Here is a 22,659-nt window from a genome sequence, read left to right on the forward strand (position 1 = left end):
TATCCTAAAGAGACCACAGTCTCTGCTATACCTCATTCCAAAGAAAACACAAACCCTGAGTAAGTGCCTGGAATCTCGTACCACTCAAAGATTTGGGTGGTGTGAACAATACATTAACTATGACGCTATTGTCTGTGAATGGGACTTGCAGGAAAATGGAATATAGAAACCTAGGAAGCTGCCTTATCAGATCATTGGTCCATCTTGCATGGTACTGTCTACACTGACTGGCAGCAGCTCTTCAGGGGTTTCAGTCAGGGAGTCTCTTTCGGCCCTGCTTGGAGATGATGGGGACGGAACATGGAACCTTCTGCATGAAAGGTAGATTTTCTGCCACTGATCTACAGCCCTCCCCTCTGCAAAGCCATTGGGATATCCATCTACTGGTTGCAACCATTTGAAGAAGCCATAAGAAAAAGAAAATAATAGGCTGTTGTGTTGATCCATTTAGAAAAAAAATCCACATTAAGGCAATACCTTTATTAAGACAAAATAAAATATTAAATAATAGTGAGCATTCATCCTGATACATTTGCACAAAGTTTTCAAGGAGGTCATACTGAATTTTTACTGAGCATTCATTCTGATTTGTTTTGGGGGAAGTTATATGATGCTGTATCAAGCAAGTGCTAACCCAAAATTTGCAGTGCTTTTATCTCCATCGCTTTCCTTATGGCAAGAAGTTTGAAATTTATTTATTTATTAGTGGGAAGAGAAAAACAGGTTTGTTAAGCAAGAACATCAAATCAGCTTTAATCGCAGAACCTGAATTTGTGGTATGCACTAGAATCCCACTTGCAAGCTAGCAACAGTCTGGAAATGCCTTTAGAAAATGTTATTTGGAAGAGTTATACGCACAGTAACCACTTGTGCTAGTAACTGTTTTGGCAAAGGGAAATGTGATTTCAAGTTGTGGAAACCCAGTGAAATCAAGAAGACCCCAGTGAGTTTGTGTGCATGGATGTACATATGAAACATAAACAAGGACTGATTGAGTAATGGCCCTTTATGGTTAATTGGCAGCAGATGTCTTCCAATCATCTACTGACTTCAGAAGTCACCTGAATCTCTGCCTGAGAGATGGATCTAGATTTTCTCTTGCTGGATAGAGACAGGATAAAGTCCTCTCCAAAAGCCCCCTCAAAGGCCACGATTACCGACTGACGGAACTTCTTCTGCCCTACAAACACATAAAGGATGGGGTTGATGCAACTGTTGAAGAATGCCAAACTGGAGGCCAAAGGGATTCCCAAGAACAAAGCCATCTTGAGTTCATGATTTGCAGAACCCTTGGACATCTCTAGCAAGGAGAAGATGTGATACGGGAAATAGCAGATGAAAAACGACACTGTCACAGCTATGATGATCCTGAAAGGTTTGGTGGACTTGGTTAGACGTCTCCGTTTCATCCTGACTGCCACGATGCTGTAGCAGACCAGGATCACGGTGAAGGGAAAGAGGAAACCAAACAGGAACCTGGATATGATCATAGCTTTGTGCCTCATCCTCCAAAGCCTTCGGGTCTCTTCGGTATTGTAATTGTCGGACAGAGCAAAGTTATTGAAGCAGCTGGTGACGTTCCTGGAGTTGGTTGCGGTGTCTCGAAAAATGAGGTACGGAGAGCTGATGATGAAAGCTGTGGCCCATGTCACCAGAGCGATGCCATATGCCAGTTTTGTGGTTCGGTAGTTTCTGGACCACACTGGGTAAACGACCAGAGCACACCGATCCATGCTAATGATCATCAAGAGGAAGACACTGGCAAACATGTTCAGGAAGGCAATGGTGCTGTTCAGCTTGCACAGAAGTTTCCCAAAAGGCCAGTGGAAGCCCAGGGATGTGTAGGCGATGCTGAAGGGCAGAAAAAATGTGAAGACGAAATCCGCAATGGCCAGGTTGAGAAACCAGACTACGTTCACCGTCTTCTTCATCTTGAAGCCTGCAATCCAGATCACTAGGCCGTTCCCGGTCACTCCGAGGAGACAAGCAACGCTGTAAATCACTATGGACAGGAGGTGCATGCGTTTTTGAAGGCCCAGATAGCGGTCGGTGTGAGAAGAGGTGGTGTTCTCCTGCCACCAGGTCAAATTAGACCGGAAGGTCAACGAAGAGCTGTTCTCCATTCCCAGTGAAGTATTCATCCTCCTGAAATCTTATAAAAATCATCCAAATATTTGAGAAAATAAACACTTTAGGAAAAGCCAATCAGGGAAGAAAATACAGGGTTAGCTATGTTAGTTACTGCAACTGTCTGCAATGTCAGTCCAACTGAAATTGGAATTTATTGTGGCAAATTAAAGAGCTTAATTGAGCTAAGGCAACCTTTGTCTCAGTTGGCCTTAAACAATGATCTTTTTAAGAAGGCATGTATTGAAATTTCGGTATTTGCTGCTAAATATGGGTGAAATGTTGCTGTTCATCTTTTCAAGCTTTGATGTTATATTTCTGCTCCTTGATCGTTCAGATTTATATATTATTTGTGTTGTTATTTTGGCAAGCTTTTGAGGTTTCCTCGTTATAGCTAAATAAAATTTATCGCCACTACACCAGTTCCACCAGACCATACATTTCCCTCATCTCTCTAACTGCTAATAAAAATACATTAAAATTCTATTTTGTTTTACACTACTGGCTAAGACAGGGATCGGGAAGACTCACCCCTTCTTTTTGCCTCTTCCAACAGATGTCTTTGCTGGTTCCGATTCCTGGAGCAATCTAACACGTTTTCTCTAGAAGACTTTAACGGAGTGTTCTTCCCAGCGATGAATAATCTTGGCCTGAATCTTTTCCTTCTTCTTTCCACACGTCTTTGTTTAGGGGAATTTTGAGAATCTAATTTATTCCAGCCTCTTCTTCCCCTACATGTTATTAATGGAATTTAACCCTTGGACTAGTTGTAATATGCGGCATGTTTTTATTTTGGTCACCAACTGGGGTGGCTTTAAAAGAGGATTGGACAAATTCATGAAGGATAAATCAATGACTACTAATCACTGTGTATTTCCTCCATTGTCACAGGCAGTATGTTTTCAAGGAGAGTAGACGGTATTGACTATTTAAGGAACATTCCTTCTGATTTGTTTGTTGGGAGGTTAGATGACAGTTTCAGCTGTACTATACATTTAAAGCAGTATTAAACCTCTTTAAATAGGGATGTGGGTGGCGCTGTGGGTTAAACCACAGAGCCTAGGACCTGCCAATCAGAAGGTCAGCAGTTCGAATCCCCGCAACGGGGTGAGCTCCTGTTGCTCGGTCCCTGCTCCTGCCAACCTAGCAGTTCGAAAGCACGTCCAAGTGCAAGTAGATAAATAGGTACTGCTCTGGCGGGAAGGTAAACGGCATTTCCGTGCGCTGCTCTGGTTGGCCAGAAGCGGCTTAGTCATGCTGGCCACATGACCCGGAAGCTGTATGCCGGCTCCCTTGGCCAATAAAGCGAGATGAGCGCCGCAACCCCAGAGTTGGTCACGACTGGACCTAATGGTCAGGGGTCCTTTATACCTCTTTAAACAGTCATGGCTTCCCTCAAAGAATCATGGAAACTGTAGTTTATTAGTAGACCCCCTCAGCTCTTACCTGTGGCTCCTGGAAGCATGTGACAGCAGCCGCAGCTCAGAAACAGCTTCAACTGGCCGGCTAAACCAGGTGAGGGGAGCCAATGGGTCTCAAACCCTTTGAGAGTTAGGAGACAGGCTGCGGTGGATTGAGCAGACGAGACCAATAGTGGGTCCAATCGTCAAGTAGGCAGTTTCTTTGCATGGTTTAGAGGGAAGTGAGGGGCAGATGGAGCTTGTCAACCTGCGGAGGCAGCCCATCTAGGTGAAGGACAACTCTGATCCTAATTCTCCACTGCCCAGTGCCGGATTTACGTATAAGCTAAACAAGCTATAGCTTAGGGCCCCAATCTCTTGGGGGCCCCCAAAAAATTTAAAGGAAAAAACAACTGGATGTACAGTGGTACCTAGGGTTAAGAACTTAATTCGTTCTGGAGCTCTGTTCTTAACCTGAAACTGTTCTTAACCTGAAGCACCACTTTAGCTAACGGGGCCTCCTGCTGCCGCCGCATCCGAAAGCAAAGTTCTTAACCCGAGGTACTATTTCTGGTTAGCAGAGTCTGTAACCTGAAGCGTATGTAACCTGAAGCGTATGTAACCTGAGGTACCACTGTAATTTCCAAAATAAAATATAAAAAGCAAATAAAATAATACCTACATACAACAACAGTGTTTTGTGTTGTGTAGGCTCCTATTTGTTATGTGCAAATGACTTTAGATACCTATTAGGTATGTAAATTACCATATAGCGTATATTCAACACAAAAAACAATGGCAATTTGTTGTTGACAAAGGACAGCTGGATATAGAAAGGGCCCCTTTACCTTCAGTAGCTTAGGGCCTCATCAAACCTAAATCTGGCCCTGCTACTGCCTTGTGGGATGTGGGGGGGGGGGGGACTCAGCCAGATGGGGTATAAATAATAAAATGAAAATAATAAAATAGTATTAGTATTCAGGAGAAGAAAAGTCTCAGGAGTAAACCCTACGCAAATCCAGGATGGAGAACCCTAAGACAGTTGCACCTAAGGGGGGTCACTTCAGTGCTGCTAACACAGTGGTTTGAACTTCACCTCCAGAAGTGCACTCCATTGTCTCTCAAGACAGATGCCAACAACATTAGAAAATGGGATACTGAACAGTGGAGATATATTTATCTTTTGCCTGCCTACAGTCCCAATTTCAGGCACGTGTAAGTCCCACTGTAGGATTTACTCTTGAGAAAATATACATAGGGTTGCAGTTTTATTTTTTGTGTGACCACCAATTTCTAAAAGCACAGGAGCAAGGCAAGTGGGGAGAAAAAAAGTGGCAACCTTGTGAAAACATAATGTTGATGAATTGCGTCCCAAAAGCTCCATTCAATCTTTCCAGCTTTTTAAGATTGGTATAGTCTGATTATACTCTCTGCTATGTTACCTCCAAAGTCACCAGATAAATAGATTTTATGATTTATTTAAGGAATGTGTACCCTGTTCACTATATAAGACCTTCACATATGACAGTTACATGTATGTTGTGTGTTGTTTCCTACACTGAAATGCTTTCTGGGTGGGAAATGTGTGTGAAGCAGCCCTCTAGGCAGTCAATCTGACCTGCTTATCCTCCCCAGGATGAGGCTGAGAATTGCTTGTTGCTGTTTTCACCTGTCACCAGGTATTGCCAGTGTTTCAACATTTTTTATTTTTCGCTAGAGGTGGTATTCTTCAGGGAAGAAAGCAGTCTGCAGGACTCTTCTGTATGTTATGGAGAGTGGTTTTTAAAACCTTGCATCGGATGAAGTAGACTTGTAAAAGTATGTATTGATTTAAATTGCCAAGGGTATATATAGTGGTTAGTGTCATACTAGCACCTGGGAGACCAGGGTTCAAATCCCCACTCAACCATAGAGCTCTCTGGGTGACCTTGGGCTAGTCCCTCCCTTTCAGCCTAATCTACTTCATAAGGTTGTTGTGAGGATTATATAGGGAGGAACAGAACCATGTATGCTACCTTGGGCACCTTGTAGGAATGGAGAGATGTACAGTAAATAAATAAACATATTAATACCAAAGACACACTACTTTTGCTGGTGGGTTCAATTCTGTTTCTTGGGTTCAGTTTTTTAGTGTTTTATTTTTATTTAAACTTGTTATTTTGTTTCAACCATTGTTTGCTTCTTGTATTTTAATACTAGGGCCCCTCTTTGGGGAAAACGATCTATTAGTAAATAATAAATGAAAAGGCTTTTTTTAAAAAGCCTACACACGTTCAGGTACACCTTCTCAATATGTCTTTAAATAAATATATATAGAGAGAGCATTTGTACCCTGCTCTTCTGCCAAAATGGCTCCCGGATCTGCTTACATACAACCAGTCGACACAGGACATTCTCTGCCCTACAGGTTTACAATTTTTATTTCTTTTTAAAAGACACACAGAGGAAAAGGGACAGAGAGGGAAGCGGAAAAACAAAACACGAGCCCAAATTTCTAAACAGGTCCTATAATAAGCAGCGCGGTTCAGAGGCAGGAGTACCAGATGGAACCGGGTTGTTTTGTTTTTGTTTTGCAAAGATGATCGGAGTGAGCCGCCAGCTTCCCCTCTCTTGATGGAACGGCTGCCCAACAAATGTTTTCCTGAAAGAAAGAAAAAATACTCTGCGTATGCTCAGAGGCACTCTGCCCGAGGTGCAAAAAAGCACTGACGATCAAAGCTGGCAGCTCTGATAACGGGGAGGGGGCAGAGCTTGTGCGTTCTAAAGGGAGCTCGAACGCTCTCAGCCAATAGCGTGCGAGGCAAGGTAGGGAGGCCCGGGCTGCTTTCCCCCGATTGGCTATGACGCAGACGGAGGACTGGCAAGCGGATCGCGCTGATTGGCTGCGAACCGAGGCAGAAAGTTCTGAGAGTTCCATTCCGCGGAGCGCGCTGGGCCTTGAGGATTTAAGCCTAGGAGTCGAGGGGAAACTTGCCCTTTCTTTCGAGGGATTCTCCAGCACGTGGCGGGGAACTGAGGAATCCGGTAAGTATTGAGGATGTGGGTTTGCAGACTCTTTCCCCCTTTTCCGTGCTAATGCTGTGCTTGGCTGTCCACCCATATTTTATCTCCTCCTGCGCGGCAGGCAGAAATCCAACAGGTGAAGCCTCACTTTCTCTCCCTAAAAAAGCTGCACCTGTTGCATCTGCCGCCCTGTGCACGGCTCTTAAAAGGCAGAGGAGACCTATCAAGTAAGGTGAAATGTTTGTAATCCCTAGCTTGTGGGGGTGGTGGAAATGCATAAAGTTTTCACTGTTTCAGAGGACTGGCCTGAAGGAGGCCTGAGGGCGTTTAGTCCCCTGCAAATGTTGTTGTTTAGTCGTTTAGTCGTGTCCGACTCTTCGTGACCCCCTGGACCACAGCACGCCAGGCACTCCTGTCTTCCACTGCCTCCCGCAGTTTAGTCAAACTCATGCTGGTAGCTTCGAGAACACTGTCCAACCATCTCGTCCTCTTGTGTCCCCTTCTCCTTGTGCCCTCCATCTTTCCCAACATCAGGGTCTTTTCCAGGGAGTCTTCTCTTCTCATGAGGTGGCCAAAGTCTTGGAGCCTCAGCTTCAGGATCTGTCCTTCCAGTGAGCACTCAGGGTTGATTTCTTTTAGAATGGATACGTTTGATCTTCTTGCAGTCCATGGGACGGACTCTCAAGAGTCTCCTCCAGCACCATAATTCAAAAGCATCAATTCTTCGGCGATCAGCCTTCTTTATGGTCCAGCTCTCACTTCCATACATCACTATTAGGAAAACCATAGCTTTAACTATACGGACCTTTGTTGGCAAGGTGATGTCTCTGCTTTCCCCTGTAAATACTTGCAGCCAAGTTTTTTAGAGCATGTTAGCAGTTAGATCTTGACCTCCAGGAACGGGGAACCTTCAGCCTTCAAGAAGTTGCTGGACTCTCCATCAGTTCAGCCAGCATGGGTAGCGATCCAGGGATGTTGGAAGCTGTAACCCAGCACAGTTTGGAGTGTTGTTATACTTTGCTATATTTGCTCTGTTACAGGCAACATCACACACTTGTGAGAAAAACGGGGAGAGGATATAAACACAATAATAATTAACATGCGGATCATCAAAAATGTGCCATAAAGTGCAGGGCTAACCATCTTTATTCGTAGATGTTCTTCAAAAGCCAGAAACTTACTCATGACTAAGTGTTACAGGATTGCAGTCCTAAGCGCAGATCCACCCCATACATATAAAGTGCACCCATGGCTTCCCCCAAGGAATCCTGGGAACTGTAATTGTCCCCTCACAGAGCTACAGTTCCCATCACCCGTAACAGCAGGTCCCTTGATTTTGTGGGGAAAGTCTTGTGCTTTGAAGCATGTTGGGTGTGCCGTAAAAGTATGGTGCAGACCTCGTCTTTCTGGAATATGCCAACCAGTTCATTTTTAGTGCCAACAGCGGGCGGGCAGTCAAGCTGCTGCTTACCCCTTTTAAACAAGGGCTGAAAAATTTAATGATTAAACTGAGTTCTTTTCCTCAACACTGGCTGGTTCAGCTGCTGTGACCAATTCCTGAATATGGATAGCTTGCCCACAGTGACCTGTCTTGCACGAGGCCACCAGCCAGAGCAATGTTATTCCAGCTATTAAAATATTCTTCAGCTGCCAATACTGTTTCAGTCCAAAGTCAAGGGTTTGCAAATGTCTTGCAAAGCCCTGAACCTCTTGAGACCTAAATAGTATGTCCCTACCTGGGAGTTAAGGGTGAGAGAATCTCCATGGTGTCTCACCACCAGAAACTGAACATCAGGCCAGGAGGGAAGGCCCTTTCTGTTGTGGCATCTAATCCTTGGAATTTCATAGCCCTTGAAATCTACTTGGTGCCTGCGCTGATGGTTTTTAGAGGCTAAAATGCGACTGATCACTCAGGCCTTTCACCCAGGCTGCAATCTGAAATGGTTTCAATTGTTGTCTATATTGTATTTTTATTGTCCCGTTGCATTTTATGACTTGGTTCCAGTTGTATTGTTAGTCACCCAGAGCCCTGTGGATGTGCAACAGAATTTAAATAGACTTAAGTAAATAAACTGGATTAGGTAACTGATTCAACTCTTAAAAAAAAAAAGGTGTACACCTCTTAACCAGAAATATTATAATGAACACAAAGTTCAAACTGTAGGTGGCAGGGCATTGTTTTTAGAACAAGCATTCCCCACTTTTTCTCTCTTGCATGTTTACATCATCTAAAAACAGGGAGCGCCTCCTTCAGAGTGTTTGTTTTTACCCTTAGGTAAATGTAATTAGTGAATTAATCAACAAAGAAACACAATTACCGTATTTTTTGCTCCATAAGACTCACTTTTTCCCTTCTAAAAAGTAAGGGGAAATGTGTATGCGTCTTATGGAGCGAATGCAGGCTGCGCAGCTATCCCAGAAGCCAGAACAGCAAGAGGGATTGCTGCTTTCACTGCGCAGCGATCCCTCTTGCTGTTCTGGCTTCTGAGATTCAGAATATATATATTTTTTGTTTTCCTCCTCCAAAAACTAGGTGCGTCTTGTGGTCTGGTGCGTCTTATAGAGCAAAAAATACGGTAATTGGCTGAGATTTTCTTAGCCCCTGGTTTTAACGAATCTTGCTAAGCTGCCTGTTTCAGCTTGGGAGAGGACAGGTGCATAGCTTTCAGCAGAATAAAGCACAAATTATAATAAAAAGACGCCTGTGAATGTCATGCGTGGCTATTGTGGGTGTGTTGTTTCTTACACAGAGGTGCTTTTGGGGGACGAAAGGTATGTAAAGTGGCCCCCCAGGTTATGTTGGAACTAGTAACTTTTTGTGAAGTTCTGAAGCTGATGCTCATGGGAGTCATATAAAGGACCCCTGACCATTAGGTCCAGTCGTGACCGACTCTGCGGTTGTGGCGCTCATCTCACTTTATTGGCCGAGGGAGCCGGCGTACAGCTTCTGGGTCATGACTAAGCCGCTTCTGGCGAACCAGAGCAGCACACGGAAACACCGTTTACCTTCCCGCCAGAGCAGTACCTATTTATCTACTTGCACTCTGACGTGCTTTCGAACTGCTAGGTTGGCAGGAGCAGGGACCGAGCAACGGGATCTCACCCCGTCGCGAGGATTCGAACCGCCGACCTTCCGATCGGTAAGCCCTAGGCTCTGTGGTTTAACCCACAGTACCACCTGCGTCGGGAGTCATATAGAGAGAGATAATTTTGAACTTGGAAGGGTTCTGCGAGGGCAGTGTTAGAAACTGGGATAGAAAAGCTAGGAGCCAAATGGCTTCTGGGACCTGGGTTGTGGGCACCAAAACAGAATGTCTAGTTCTCTTCCGCAGCTCCGGAAATCGCTTCTGCGCATGCCCAGATGTTGGAAATCGCGCCTGTGCATGTCCGTGGTGCCGAAAATCGCAATTTTTGGCGTCTGGGCATGCACAGAAGCTATTTCCGGCACCGCGGACATGTGCAGACACAATTTCCAGTGTCGCACTGCGCCGGTCTGGCCCACGGCGGATCTCCGTGGTAGTGATCTGGCCCATGCCCGCTAAGCCTTGCCAACCCCTGGTCTAGTTGCCACGGAGGGTGGGGGTCGGCAACACTTTATTTATTATTTTTATAAGCATGAACCAACACGCAATTCACAAGAGACACGTTGTTAACATCACGTTTTTATCAGAAATGGTTAAAACCTGTTTAATTTGGTGTTGATAATAAAATTATTGGTACCATACGTCAGTTTTCAAAACACCCTACGCTTTATTGTTAAACTCCTTAACATATTGTCTGTCTTTAACATATACTTCGAAGCTTCAAAGCACACACGTTTCAGTAATCCTTGAGTGTCAGCAAATAAACAGCACCCAGACTTTTTAAAGTGCTCGCAAATGGAGAATCTTTAGGCGCAAAATGCTCCTGGCGCCCTGTTAATTTCGAACCCTGAACGAGGGTCACGTAGCCCAACCCCTAAAATGCTGGGTTAGCAGTTTTTAAAGCCAGACATTCTTAGCTCTGGCCCCTCTGATGCCCAGGACAATCTTGGACGCTAGGCAGTATTTCAAAATGGACTTTAGCTGTTTGGCGATTGCGAGCGGCCTGCAGTTGCCCAATTAGCTGCGCACGGCCTTTTTGCTATCCTTGAGGAGTTAACGAATAACTCGGGATGAGTTTCCCCGGTTAAGACAGCCTGAGCTTTGTTCCTGCTGCAGTTTGCGCCTGTTTAAGGCTCCGGTTCTGCCAACAAGTCACACGGAGGTCAGCAGATGAGAACCATCTGTTGCCTTGGGCAGACTGGCTTGTCAGTCTTGCTCCAGACAGGGCGGCTGCCCTGCTCCACACCTCCCAAGCTCAGAAGCAAGGGTCCCCTGCAGCCACGCCATACATTTAAAGCACATGGCTTTCCCCACAAAGAGTCCTGGGAACTATAGCTTGCTAAGGGTGCTGGGAATTATAGCTCTGCGAGGGGTAAACTGCAGCTCCCAGGATTCTTTGCGAGGAGCCATGCCTGTTAAAGTGGTATAAAAGTGCTTTGCTCCATTGCTCCGCCCACTGTTGCCTCTGCCCCGCCCACCACTTGCAAGCGGCCCCCAGAAGGCTCTCTGCAAGAGGATGTGGCCCTTGGTCTGGAAAAGGCTCCCTGCCCCTGTTTGAATGGGTCCGTGGGGCAGGGTGTCGCTTCCCCATCTTTGAATACATACGCTTTTGTGGTTTTTAAATATCTCTGTTGTTACGCTCGCTGTATATTTACAGGTGTATTTATTTTACAGTGGTACCTTGGTTCTCAAACGCCTTGGTACTCACACAACTTGGAACCCAAACACTGCAAACCCGGAAGTAAGTGTTCCGGTTTGCGAACATTTTTCGGAAGCCGAACATGCTACGTTTTGAGTGGAACGCTTCCGTTTTGAGTGCCGCACTTCCATTTTGAGGGTTACGCTGAGGTTTGTCTGTTTTTGCTATTTATTTTGCGTTTTTGTTTTCGCGGCTCTTCTTTTTTGTTTTTGTGACTGTGTGGAACCCAGTTCAGCTACTGATGGATGGATGGATGGATGGATGGATTAATTAATTGTGTGACTGTAGCACATTGTTTATTGCTTTCATTTTATGGATCAATGGTCTTGTCAAACAGTAAAAATCATGTTAAATTGTTGTTTTAGGGGTGTTTTTTTTAAAGTCTGGAGCGGATTAATCCATTTTGCATTACTTTCTATGGGAAAGCGCGCCTTGGTTTTGGAATGCTTTGGTTTTGGAGCAGACTTCCGGAACGGATTAAGTTTGAGAACCAAGGTACCACTATATTATCCAGGGCAGCTGTCTACCAACTCCACCTGGTACGCAGGCTGAGACCCTACCTGTCTGTGGACTGTCTTGCCAGAGTGATGCATGCTCTAGTTCTCTCTGGCTTGGACTACTGCAATGCACTCTACGTGCGGCTACCTTTGAAGGTGACCCAGAAACTACAACTAATCCACAATGCGGCAGCTAGACTGGTGACTGGGGGCAGCTGCCGAGACCACATAACACCGGTCTTGAAAGACCTACATTGGCTCCCAGTATGTTTCTGAGCACAATTCAAAGTGTTGGTGTTGACCTTTCAAGCCCTAAACGGCCTCAGTCCAGTATACCTGAAGGAGCATCTTCACCCCCATCGTTCTGCCCAGACACTGAAGTCCAGCTCTGAGGGCCTTCTGGCGGTTCCCTCACTGCGAGAAACAAAGCTACAGGGAACCAGGCGGAGGGCCTTCTCGGTAGTGGCACCCGCCCTGTGGAATGCCCTCCCATCAGATGTCAGGGAAATAAACAACTGTCTGACTTTTAGAAGACATCTGAAGGCAGCCCTGTTCAGGGAAGTTTTTAATGTGTGACATTTTAATGTATTTTTAATATTTGTTGGAAGCCACCCAGAATGGCTGGGGAAACCCAGCCAGATGGGCAGGCTACAAATAATAAATTATTATTATCATTATCATCATTATTATCATAAACCTCCTTGATGGCTCTGTTAAGGGCCACAAAGCAGAGTATGCAGGCCTGATAGCTCACTTAACCTTTCTCAATTTCAGCTTCCAAAGTTTTGGGACTCTTTTTTGCCTGCCCTCCGGCCAATCCTCTGCCGTTCTTTTCCTCTGGGCTGCTGCGGACCTTTGCTGCCATGGCCAGCCTCCCCCAAACAGATGGACGCCCCATAACTAAGGAGGAGTGGACCTCTCACAACAAGATGGTGATGGAACCTCTAGACACCAATGACCCAGAGGTAAGAGGGCTTCTTGTTTGGATGGTGACGTCAACCAGGAGAGGGTAGTATTGATTCTGGCGGAAGATACCGGAGGGCAGGGACCGCTGTCATTCATCGGCAGTGGTTTTGAGCAACCAGGGGACAGCAGGTCAATGACTTTTACGGGCTCAGTGACGTTCATTGAGAAAATTACACTTGGCGCCGGCTTAACCCTTTCAGATTTCCCCACCTTCCTACCTCTGCATCAGAGAGGGGGCCTGTTCTGGCCCTCCCAGATTATGCTGGAGTCCAATTCTCTCTCTCTTTTTAAAATTTTCATTTCAAAACCAAAAAAAATTGCAAACATCAAATTCAAAATCCATATTCATTTTCTAACATAAGCCTTTTACAAAGGTAAAGGTACCCCTGCCCGTACGGGCCAGTCTTGACAGACTCTAGGGTTGTGCGCCCATCTCACTCAAGAGGCCGGGGGCCAGCGCTGTCCGAAGACACTTCCGGGTCACGTGGCCAGCGTGACAAAGCTGCATCTGGCGAGCCAGCGCAGCATACGGAAACGCTGTTTACCTTCCTGCCAGTAAGCGGTCCCTATTTATCTACTTGCACTGGCCTGCTTTCGAACTGCTAGGTTGGCAGGCGCTGGGACCGAGCAACGGGAGCGCACCCCGCCGCGGGGATTCGAACCGCCGACCTTTCAATCGGCAAGCCCTAGGCGCTGAGGCTTTTACCCACAGCGCCACCTGCGTCCCTTACCTTTTACATAGATTACCTAAATTAAAATATATCTAATTGCTCTAGGCTTCCCTTTGCTATATGTAAATACAACACAGTTAACAAATTATATTATAAATGATATTATAGGTTCCCATATACCCCCCACTCCCCTTCACCCATGTGTGATCTCAATATTTTACTTCTTCCATCTTGTGTTGTTATATTTTAATAATTATTCAATTGATTCTATTATTATTTTCTTGCTTACCCCTGCACATTTTACACATTCTCTAGTAATATTTCAATTCCGGAACTATGTTTTTCCATGTATTCCTTCACTACATCCCACTCTCTAATTATTCTCTGATTGAGTGGCCTCTAATAATTGCCGTCAATTTTGCCATTTCTAGAAACTCACAGAGCTTGTCTCTTCATCTAGCCCCAGGGAACCCAAAGCGACTTGCAACCAAGCAAATGGACAGTAAACCCCACATAGATGCATTCAAGCTAAGAGGGAAAAGAAATGCCTTAAAAACATTCCCACCCACTTCTAAAAGGCCACAGATGGTTTAACCTGGCCCCAGTGCAAACCGGGTTATAGACGAAAGCTTTTGCCTGGCACCTAAGGATATAGAACTACGGTGCTAGCTGAGCCTCCCTGGGGAGAGCATTCCAAAAAAAGGGGAGCCACTGCAGAAAAGGCCCTGTTCTCATATTGAGAATGTCTGTTAATGTCATTGTGGCACTTCAGATTGGGGCTGTCCTGCTAACATTGTTTGCACTGGGGCCAGGTTAAAATTTGCTTCTTCAATCTATACATTTAAAAAGTGGTGGTTATTTCGCCCACACTGTTGTTTTCACCTGACATTATTTGTTGTCAATGATTTTTTTTTTTGTGGTATAGCATGTCTAAATGTTTTTTTAAATATTGTTAAGTTGCTTTGAGACTTTTTTGGGGGGGGTAGTAAGCAATGAATTATTAATGCTATAGTTCAATTGGTGTGTGTTTTTGTTATTTGCTTTACGTTCTATCCTTCACCCTGGTCAGGCAGTCGATAATAAAAGTAGTAATAATTGTTACCAAACATAAAGTTCTATAAATGCAGCCTAATTGCAAAAAACTTACAAGAGCAGCATAAAAACCAACCACTGGAGGAAAAGAACATGTTTAAAAAGCCTGGGGAAATAGGGAATATTGAGGGGTGTGCAAGGAACACCTTTAACACTTGAAACGAGTGATATAAATTCTGTTGATTAGTTGAAATGAAGTCACCCAATTAGAAATGTTTCAGCCCGCAGTCCTACGCCCAGTTAACTAGTCACATCTAACTCTGGGCTACCTATTTGAGAACGCCCATAGTTCAGTGATAGTGCATCTACTGCCTGAAACCCTGAAAAGCTGCTGCCAGCCAGTGTGGGCCACCCTGAGCTAAATGTCCCAACGGACGTTGGACACAGTCATTGTCGTCTTCTTTGGCGATACCTGTAGCTGAGTATGATTGTCTTCCATAAACACGGTTTTAACAGGGGGACCGTAAGTGACTCTGGAGGCCGATTCTGGATCCACACATCCTTCCACAGCGGTGACATAGGTTTCTGGGCGGGAGTTGATCACGGTGGGGATTTGCCAAGTGTGCCTTCTTCTTAGCATGTATCTCCCTTTCGTCCTGAATTCGAGTGTCTTCAAAGCCCATGACACCTTTGGTAAAGGCTGTTCTCCAATTGGAGCGCTCACAGGCCAATTTCCCCCAGTTGTTGGTGTTTATACTACATTTTTTTAGATTTGCCTCAAGAGAGTCTTTAAACCTCTTTTGTTGACCACCATTTTTAATGGGGTAGTTGCTTTGGAAGACGATAATCAGTCATTGGTACAACATGACCAGTCCAACGAAGTTGATGTTGAAGAATCATTGCTTCAACACTGGTGATCTTTGCTTCTTCCAGTACACTGGCATTAGTTCGCATGTCTTCCCAAGTAATGTGTAATTTTTTCGGAGACACTGTTTATGGAATTGTTCGAGGAGTTGGAGATGGCGTTTATAAGCGGTCCGTGTTTCACAGCATGACATTTTACTGTGTTCCTACACGCGGTTGGCGCTGTGGGTTAAACCACAGAGCCTAGGACTTGCCGATCGGAAGGTCGGCGGTTCGAATCCCCGCAACAGGGTGAGCTCCCGTTGCTCGGTCCCTGCTCCTGCCAACCTAGCAATTCGAAAGCACGTCAAAGTTCAAGTAGATAAATAGGTACTGCTCCGGCGGGAAGGTAAACGGCGTTTCCGTGCGCTGCTCTGGTTCTCCAGAAGTGGCTTAGTCATGCTGGCCACATGACCCGGAAGCTGTACGCCGGCTCCCTCGGCCAGTAAAGCGAGATGAGCGCCGCAACCCCAGAGTCGTCTGCGATTGGACCTAATGGTCAGGGGTCCCTTTATCTTTACCTTCCACCTTTGGGGGAAAGGTGTGCATGCTGGAGGTCCCTGGCACCTGTAGGCCGGGCGAGAAAAGACTGCCTGCATGAGACATTCATTAGGAAGAACTTCCTGACAGTAAGAGCTCTTCGACAGTGGAATTTGTTGCCAAGGAGTGTGGTGGAGTCTCCTTCTTTGGAGGTCTTTAAGCAGAGGCTTGACAACCATATGTCAGGAGTGCTCTGATGGTGTTTCCTGCTTGGCAGGGGGTTGGACTTGATGGCCCTTGTGGTTTCTTCCAACTCTATGATTCTATGATTTTATGAGACCCTGCCAGTCAGTGCCAACAGTACTGAGCTCAGTAGCCCAATGGGTCTCACTGGGTCTAAGGCAGCTTCTTCTGTCCCTGTATCCATTTCTTCTTCGTGCAAAGGTCTACGACATCATCAAGAAGGAGAAGCGGCGGCAGCGGCTTGGCTTGGAGCTGATTGCGTCGGAGAACTTCGCCAGCCGGGCGGTTCTGGAGGCCCTGGGCTCCTGCATGAACAACAAATATTCGGAGGGATACCCGGGACAAAGGTAGGGGCCAGACGACTTGGGCTCCAGGCCCGGCTGAGATCCTTTCCCCCCATGCCAAGCAAACTTGTCTGTGTCTCATTGTTGATAAAGGCTTCCAGTGACAGGTTGTCAGGAGCGAGCCGGCAGTAAATCACACAATCTGCACAGACCTGGCTGAATGTCAGGCCTAAGGAGCGCAGCAACTCATCCCTGGTAGGTCTTGCCCCACGGATCGGTTGCTGAGACTGAAAGTCCACAGCCATCTGAGTCCCCTCTTCCCCAGGGCTTTCCCCAAGCAATCTGAGACTGTGCCTGCATACAGCCAGCCTCTCCTCCACCCTTTTTCATGCCTCTTCTGGTTCCGAGAGACGAGGGGGGCAGGGGAGCTTTTCGCAGTAGGAGGGGGAGGCATCCTTGATTCTTCACCAGCTTGACTCCTCTCAGCCTCTTGATCTCCCTCCTCCCCTGCTTCAGCTTCTGCCACTGATTCTGCACTTCCCTCTGCCACAGACTCCCCCAGCTCACTAAGCCCTGTTACCTCTTCTCCCTCTTCCTTGTCCCACCACCAGTCTTAAGACTCTGAGCCTTCGTCCCTTGGGGGTACCTTGGCGGGTTCTTCCCGCCATTCATCTGTACCCAACCAGTCAATGACACGGGTTGCGATGACGTTGCCTTGCTCTCAACAGCTCTTAACTCCACCCCACAGCACCCAGTTTATGTCTGTTGCCAATCGTATGATGCACTTCCAGCGAGAATAGAGATTATAAGCCAGTGCTGCGGTTATGAAAACAGAGATGCGCACACAAAACTTTCCTTCTCCTTCTTTGTTTTAGGTACTATGGTGGGACGGAGTTTGTGGATGAGCTGGAGAGGCTGTGTCAGAAAAGAGCCTTGGAGGCTTACGGGCTGGACCCACAGAAGTGGGGAGTCAATGTTCAGCCCTACTCAGGTATTCCTCTCATCTAACTTGTAATGGAGGGCTGGTTCCTCTGTGGGAACCTAGTGATTTAAGGTGTAAGCCAGGTTTCCTCAACCTCGGCCCTCCAGATGTTTTGAGACTACAGTTCCCATGCTCCCTGACCACTGGTTCTGCTAGTTAGGGATCATGGGAGTTGTAGGCCGAAAAAAATCTGGAGGGCCGAGATTGAGGAAGCCTGCTGTAAGCTCCTTGGATCAGAGGCCTGGCCTCTCCCTCTATAAAGCACTGTGTGTACGTGGATGTCTTTGGTGGGTTCCCAATTCCTATCGGTCACAGCCAGAGTAGTCAATGGTTGAGGGATGCAGAAACATCTGGAGCAGGGACAACCAATGGGGCGTTCTCCATCCACCCGACCATTGGTCATGCTGACGGGAACTGTAGCCCATTATATTTAGAAAGCAGTATTCTATAATCATAATGATCATAATACAGTGGTGCCTCGCAAGACAAAATTAATTCGTTCTGCAAGTTTTTTCGTTCTACGAGTTTTTTCGTCTTGCGAAGCACCACTGCGTATTGACGGTTTCCCGTAGGAATGCATTGGCGGTTTTAAAAAAAAGGCGCAAGACGTTTCGTCTTGCGAAGCAAGTCCATAGGGAAATCCGTCTTGCGAAGCAACTCAGAAAACGAAAAACTCTTTCGTCTTGCGAGTTTTTCCTCTTCCGAGGCATTCGTCTTGCGGGGCACCACTGTATATTTATACATACATACATACATACATACCCCGCTCATCTGGTTGGGTTTCCCCAGCCACTCTGGGTGGCTCCCTACAGAATATTAAAATATTAAAACACCTACAGAATATTAACATATTAAAAACACGATAAAACTATCTGAAGACGTGTGCATGGACATGAAAGCTTATACCAATAACTAACTTAGTTGGTCTCTAAGGTGCTACTGAAGGAATTTTTTTATTTTATTTATTTTATTTTTTATTTTGCCTACGGCAGACCAACACGGCTACCTACCTGTAACGATAAAACATCAAACATTAAAAACTTCCCTAAACAGGGCTGCCTTCAGATGTCTTCTAAAAGTCAGATGGTTGTTTATTTCCTTGACATCTGACCGGAGAGCGTTCCACAGGGCGGGCGCCACTACTGAGAAGGCCCTCTGCCTGGTTCCCTGCAACCTCGCTTCTCACAGTGAGGGAACCGCCAGAAAGCCCTCGGAGCTGGACCTCAGAACATATGCTATGATATGTTCAGGCTTTCTCTCCTGTCTCCCTTCTCATTAACAGGGTCTCCAGCTAACTTTGCAGTATACACGGCCCTCGTAGAGCCCCACGGAAGGATCATGGGCTTGGATTTGCCAGATGGAGGCCATCTGACCCACGGCTTCATGACAGACAAGAAGAAGATCTCTGCCACCTCCATCTTCTTTGAGTCCATGCCTTACAAGGTGAGCCTTGTTCCATGCCAAGGGATCTTTGTCCTTCTGAATGCAGCGATTTGTTGGGTGGTCTTCTTCTTTGGCAATCCCTCGTAGTCGAGTAAGATTGTCTTCCATAAACACGGTTTTAACAGTGGGCCTTTAAGTGACTGTGGAGGCCGATTCTGGATCCACACGTCCTTCCGCAGTGGGGACATAGGTTTCCGGGCGGGAGTTGATCACGGTGTAGATTTGCCAAGCGTGCCTTCCTCTTAGCATGTTTCTCCCTTGCATCCTGAGTTCGAGTGTCTTCAAAGCCCATGACACCTTTGGTAAAGGCTGTTCTCCAACTGGAGTGCTCGCAGGACACTGTTTCCCAGTTGTTGGTGTTTATACTACATTTTTCCAGATTTGCCTTGAGAGAGTCTTTGAACCTCTTTTGTTGTCCACCAGCATTAATAATAATAATAAAAATTTATTTATATCCCGCCCTCCCCAGCCAAAGCCGGGCTCAGAGTGGCTAACAACAATAAAAGTAACACAGTTTACATAAAATCACAATCAATTAATTGAAATGCATTCTAAAATCAATTCAAAATCAAATTAATGGCCATCATTGGGCTAGAGTTCTGAGAGGATTACCGAAGGAGGGGGTCAGACTGTGCCTTGGCCAAAGGCCTGGTGGAACAGCTCTGTCTTGCAGGCCCTGCGGAAAGATGTCAAGTCCCTCAGGGCCCTGGTCTCTTGTGACAGAGCGTTGCACCAGATCGGGGCCATGACTGAAAAAGCCCTGGCTATGGTCGAGGCCAGCCTAACCTCCCTGTAGCCCGAGACCTCCAAGATGTTCTTGCTTGAAGACCGTAAGGTCCTCCGTGGGACATACCAGGAGAGGCGGTCCCGTAGGTACGAGGGTCCTAGGCCGTATACGCTTTTCATTTTTAAGTGTGTGGTGGTTGAGCACTTGGCTGCCTAAGAATGCGTTCAGAAGTTTCTTTGCTGCAGCTCTGCCTTAGCACGGTATCCTGGTAGCCAATTCAGGTTGTAGTTGTGGAACAAGAGATGTGAGGCACCAAGCATGAGTCTGCCCCTCGCCTTGTAGATGCAAGCTTGAGAACTTTCTGCTTGGATCCTACCGTGATGCCTGCTGGAGTCTCTGTTGCCAATCTCCTCTTCTGGTGTCTACCGCGGTGTGCCCACTCCCAGGCAACACCAGAAGCTGGAGGAGCTGCTCCTATTGAACTGTTTTTCTTGGTCCTCCTTCTCACCAGGTCAACCCTGAAACTGGTTATATCGACTATGACAGGCTGGAGGAGAATGCCCGCTTGTTCCACCCAAAGCTGATCATTGCAGGTAAGACGGTATCCTTACTAATGTAATCGCCAACAACCCCCCTACTCCACCAGGGCCAGGGCCTTCTCAGTGATGGCTCCGACCTGGTGGAATGCTCTGTCCCAGGAGACCAGGGCCCTGCAGGATTTAACTTCCTGCCACAGGGCCTGTAAGACAGAGCTATTCCGCCTGGCTTGAACTTAGCTTGATCTTTTATTCCCCTTCCCTCCCTCCCTCTCCCCTTTTTATGAAGATTACCCGCTCTGGGATCCCACAGCTAATTCTCCTCTGGTCTTCTCACTGGCCCAAATAGGACTAACTTAGCTAGCCAGCCCTGGTGATCATCTAATGTTTATTGGATGGATTTTCCCCCTAAATTGATTTTTGAATTCTGAATTTATTGTTATTCACGGTTTATACTGCATTTTATGCTGTTTTTTTGTTGCATTAATTAACTGTTTTAAATTTGTTGTTAGCCGCCCTGAGCCCAGTTTTCTGAACCAGGAAGGGTGGGGTATAAATACAAATTTATTATTATTATTATTATTATTATTATTATTATTATTATTACTCCCTGCTAGTATTATATACAATGACCTTCCTCAACCTGGTCTTACAGATGTTGTTGAAGTCCAACCACTATCAGCCCCAGCCAATGGTTTCTAGAATCATAGAATCATAGAGTTGGAAGAGACCACAAGGGCCATCGAGTCCAACCCCCTGCCAAGCAGGAAACACCATCAGAGCACTCCTGACATATGGTTGTCAAGCCTCTGCTTAAAGACCTCCAAAGAAGGAGACTCCACCACACTCCTTGGCAGCAAATTCCACTGTCAAACAGCTCTTACTGTCAGGAAGTTCTTCCTAATGTTTAGGTTTCTGAAGGACATCATGTTGCCAAAGGCTGACAAACAGTACTGCCTTTAATTAAAAGCCAAGAAAAGCAGATTTTTTTTTTAAAAAAAGAAATTATTGGAATCCTGAACTGCTGGAGCCAACGGTATATCTCTTGGAATAGGGTTCAGTTAGGTAGGGGTCACCACTAAGAAAGCCCTGTCTCTACTGCCTGCACCTGGTATTCTTGAACCTCTCTTACCTAGATGCTACAAAGCATGATGTTTCCATAAGGCAGTGGCACCTATGGATTGCATGCGCTTCCATTGCTCTTTCTTTATTTCGGTCTCAAGCTTAGATTTCATTCTTGTTTTTTCCTCTTCCTGGACTTCTTTTAAAATGCAACCAAATTCTACAGTTAACACCAAATTGATACAATACATTTCAGCTTAAAGCCTATTTAGGCATTTAGCTGTATGAAAATGAATAGGTATTATTACTAAGTAAAAATGGACTTTTTTTACATTTTATTGATGATAAATGAAAACCAGTCGTTACTGCTGGTAAGATCTTTCAGCTTAAGGTTCTTATAGCATTGCTCTGATTTAATCACGCGTTTGCCACAGATATGTATAAATATACATGCCTAAATCTTAACTATTATTTAGAAAACATTTATTGCTGCTGTAAATATTCCAATTTTCCTTTAAAGCTCCGTTTCACTGTTTAGAAAATAGTGATTGAGAAGAGAGATCTTCCTCCATGTTTCCCGTCCCAATAAGAAATCAAGATAACAAACTTTTTATAAAAGAATGGAAATGGTTTATTGAATATTTACAGATAAATTGCAAATAGATAAAAAATTGGCAGGATTGTTGTAATAACCTGCAGTCTCATAAGAGTCTATATTTAAAGTAGATAATTAAATGAGCAAATTGAATGGATATGTAGAAGATATTAAAAAATAAATTTAAGGAACTGCAGAAAGAGGGGGAAGGAAGTCATACTTTGAAATGTTAAAATGATGGTAAAATTAATGAAATGTATAAATGTGAAAAGTGAAATATACTTGGAGTCGAGTGTGGATTTCATGCTCTTTATTCAGCTCATAGTGGCGAGGAATGAAAGTTCCCCCCAAATATCTGCTTTATATACATTATTTACACAATGGGTCACACGTGATTGGCTAATTCTGGGATTCTCCTGTAGGCCAATCAGGTTGCGGATTCACTTCCACCTGGAGCTGGATTGGGTGGCTCCTGCAGACCAATCATACTGCTGCATTGTTCTAAGACCAATCAGACTGCTGCATTCTGGACCCTATTGTTCTAGGACCAATCAGACTGCTGCTTTTTGGATCCTATTCAACTCAGTACATAACAAAAAGTATAAATAAAGACTTTTAAAAAGAAGACATGTTTCAATAAGGCATTCGCCTCTGGATTATTTCCTAGCTGGTCCTGGGCGTTCTAAATGGTCTCTTCTCTCCTAGGGGTCAGCTGCTATTCGCGGAACCTGGACTACGCTCGCATGAGGAAGATTGCCGATGAGAACGGGGCATACCTGATGGCTGACATGGCTCACATCAGTGGCTTGGTAGCCGCCGGCGTGGTTCCGTCCCCCTTCGAGCACTGCGACGTCGTCTCGACCACGACGCACAAAACCCTGCGGGGGTGCCGGGCGGGCATGATTTTCTTCCGGAAAGGTGAGGGT

The 22,659-nt window shown here is 45.7% G+C and overlaps 3 protein-coding genes across 4 annotated transcripts in view; 2 read left to right on the forward strand and 1 right to left on the reverse strand.

Moving 5' to 3' along the window:
* The window catches only part of LOC310664458 (uncharacterized protein), a 541,032-nt gene that overhangs the window by 186,664 nt on the left and 331,709 nt on the right, over positions 1 to 22,659 (forward strand). The window lies entirely within an intron of this gene.
* On the reverse strand, positions 363 to 4,411 carry LOC310664470 (chemerin-like receptor 1). 2 transcript variants are annotated; one of them, XM_083413702.1, is made up of 3 exons: positions 3,499 to 4,411; positions 2,659 to 3,139; positions 363 to 2,152 (listed from the first exon to the last, which is right to left on the reverse strand). In XM_083413702.1, the coding sequence occupies exon 3, from the start codon at positions 2,139 to 2,141 to the stop codon at positions 1,038 to 1,040; it is 1,104 nt and encodes a 367-aa protein (XP_083269828.1). In that variant the 5' UTR covers positions 2,142 to 2,152; positions 2,659 to 3,139; positions 3,499 to 4,411; the 3' UTR covers positions 363 to 1,037. The 2 variants fall into 2 exon arrangements, with proteins under 2 accessions (XP_083269828.1, XP_083269827.1); XM_083413701.1 differs by having other exon boundaries at positions 363 to 3,139.
* Positions 6,353 to 22,659, forward strand: part of SHMT1 (serine hydroxymethyltransferase 1) — a 28,329-nt gene continuing 12,022 nt past the window's right edge. Inside the window, exons 1-7 of the mRNA XM_083413559.1 lie at positions 6,353 to 6,551; positions 12,584 to 12,774; positions 16,306 to 16,451; positions 17,264 to 17,379; positions 18,653 to 18,813; positions 20,052 to 20,133; positions 22,439 to 22,651. Coding sequence (XP_083269685.1) covers positions 6,368 to 6,551; positions 12,584 to 12,774; positions 16,306 to 16,451; positions 17,264 to 17,379; positions 18,653 to 18,813; positions 20,052 to 20,133; positions 22,439 to 22,651 — 1,093 coding nt within the window. The 5' untranslated portion in view covers positions 6,353 to 6,367. The remainder of the gene's footprint in view (positions 6,552 to 12,583; positions 12,775 to 16,305; positions 16,452 to 17,263; positions 17,380 to 18,652; positions 18,814 to 20,051; positions 20,134 to 22,438; positions 22,652 to 22,659) is intronic.

This window comes from Podarcis tiliguerta (assembly GCF_965153285.1).
Source record: "Podarcis tiliguerta genome assembly, chromosome: 14".
Classification (NCBI taxonomy): Eukaryota; Metazoa; Chordata; class Lepidosauria; order Squamata; family Lacertidae; genus Podarcis; species Podarcis tiliguerta.

Coding starts and splice junctions, on each gene's coding strand:
- LOC310664470 (XM_083413702.1), bottom strand. CDS start 2,141: ATGAATACTTCACTGGGAATGGAGAACAGCTCTTCGTTGACCTTCCGG.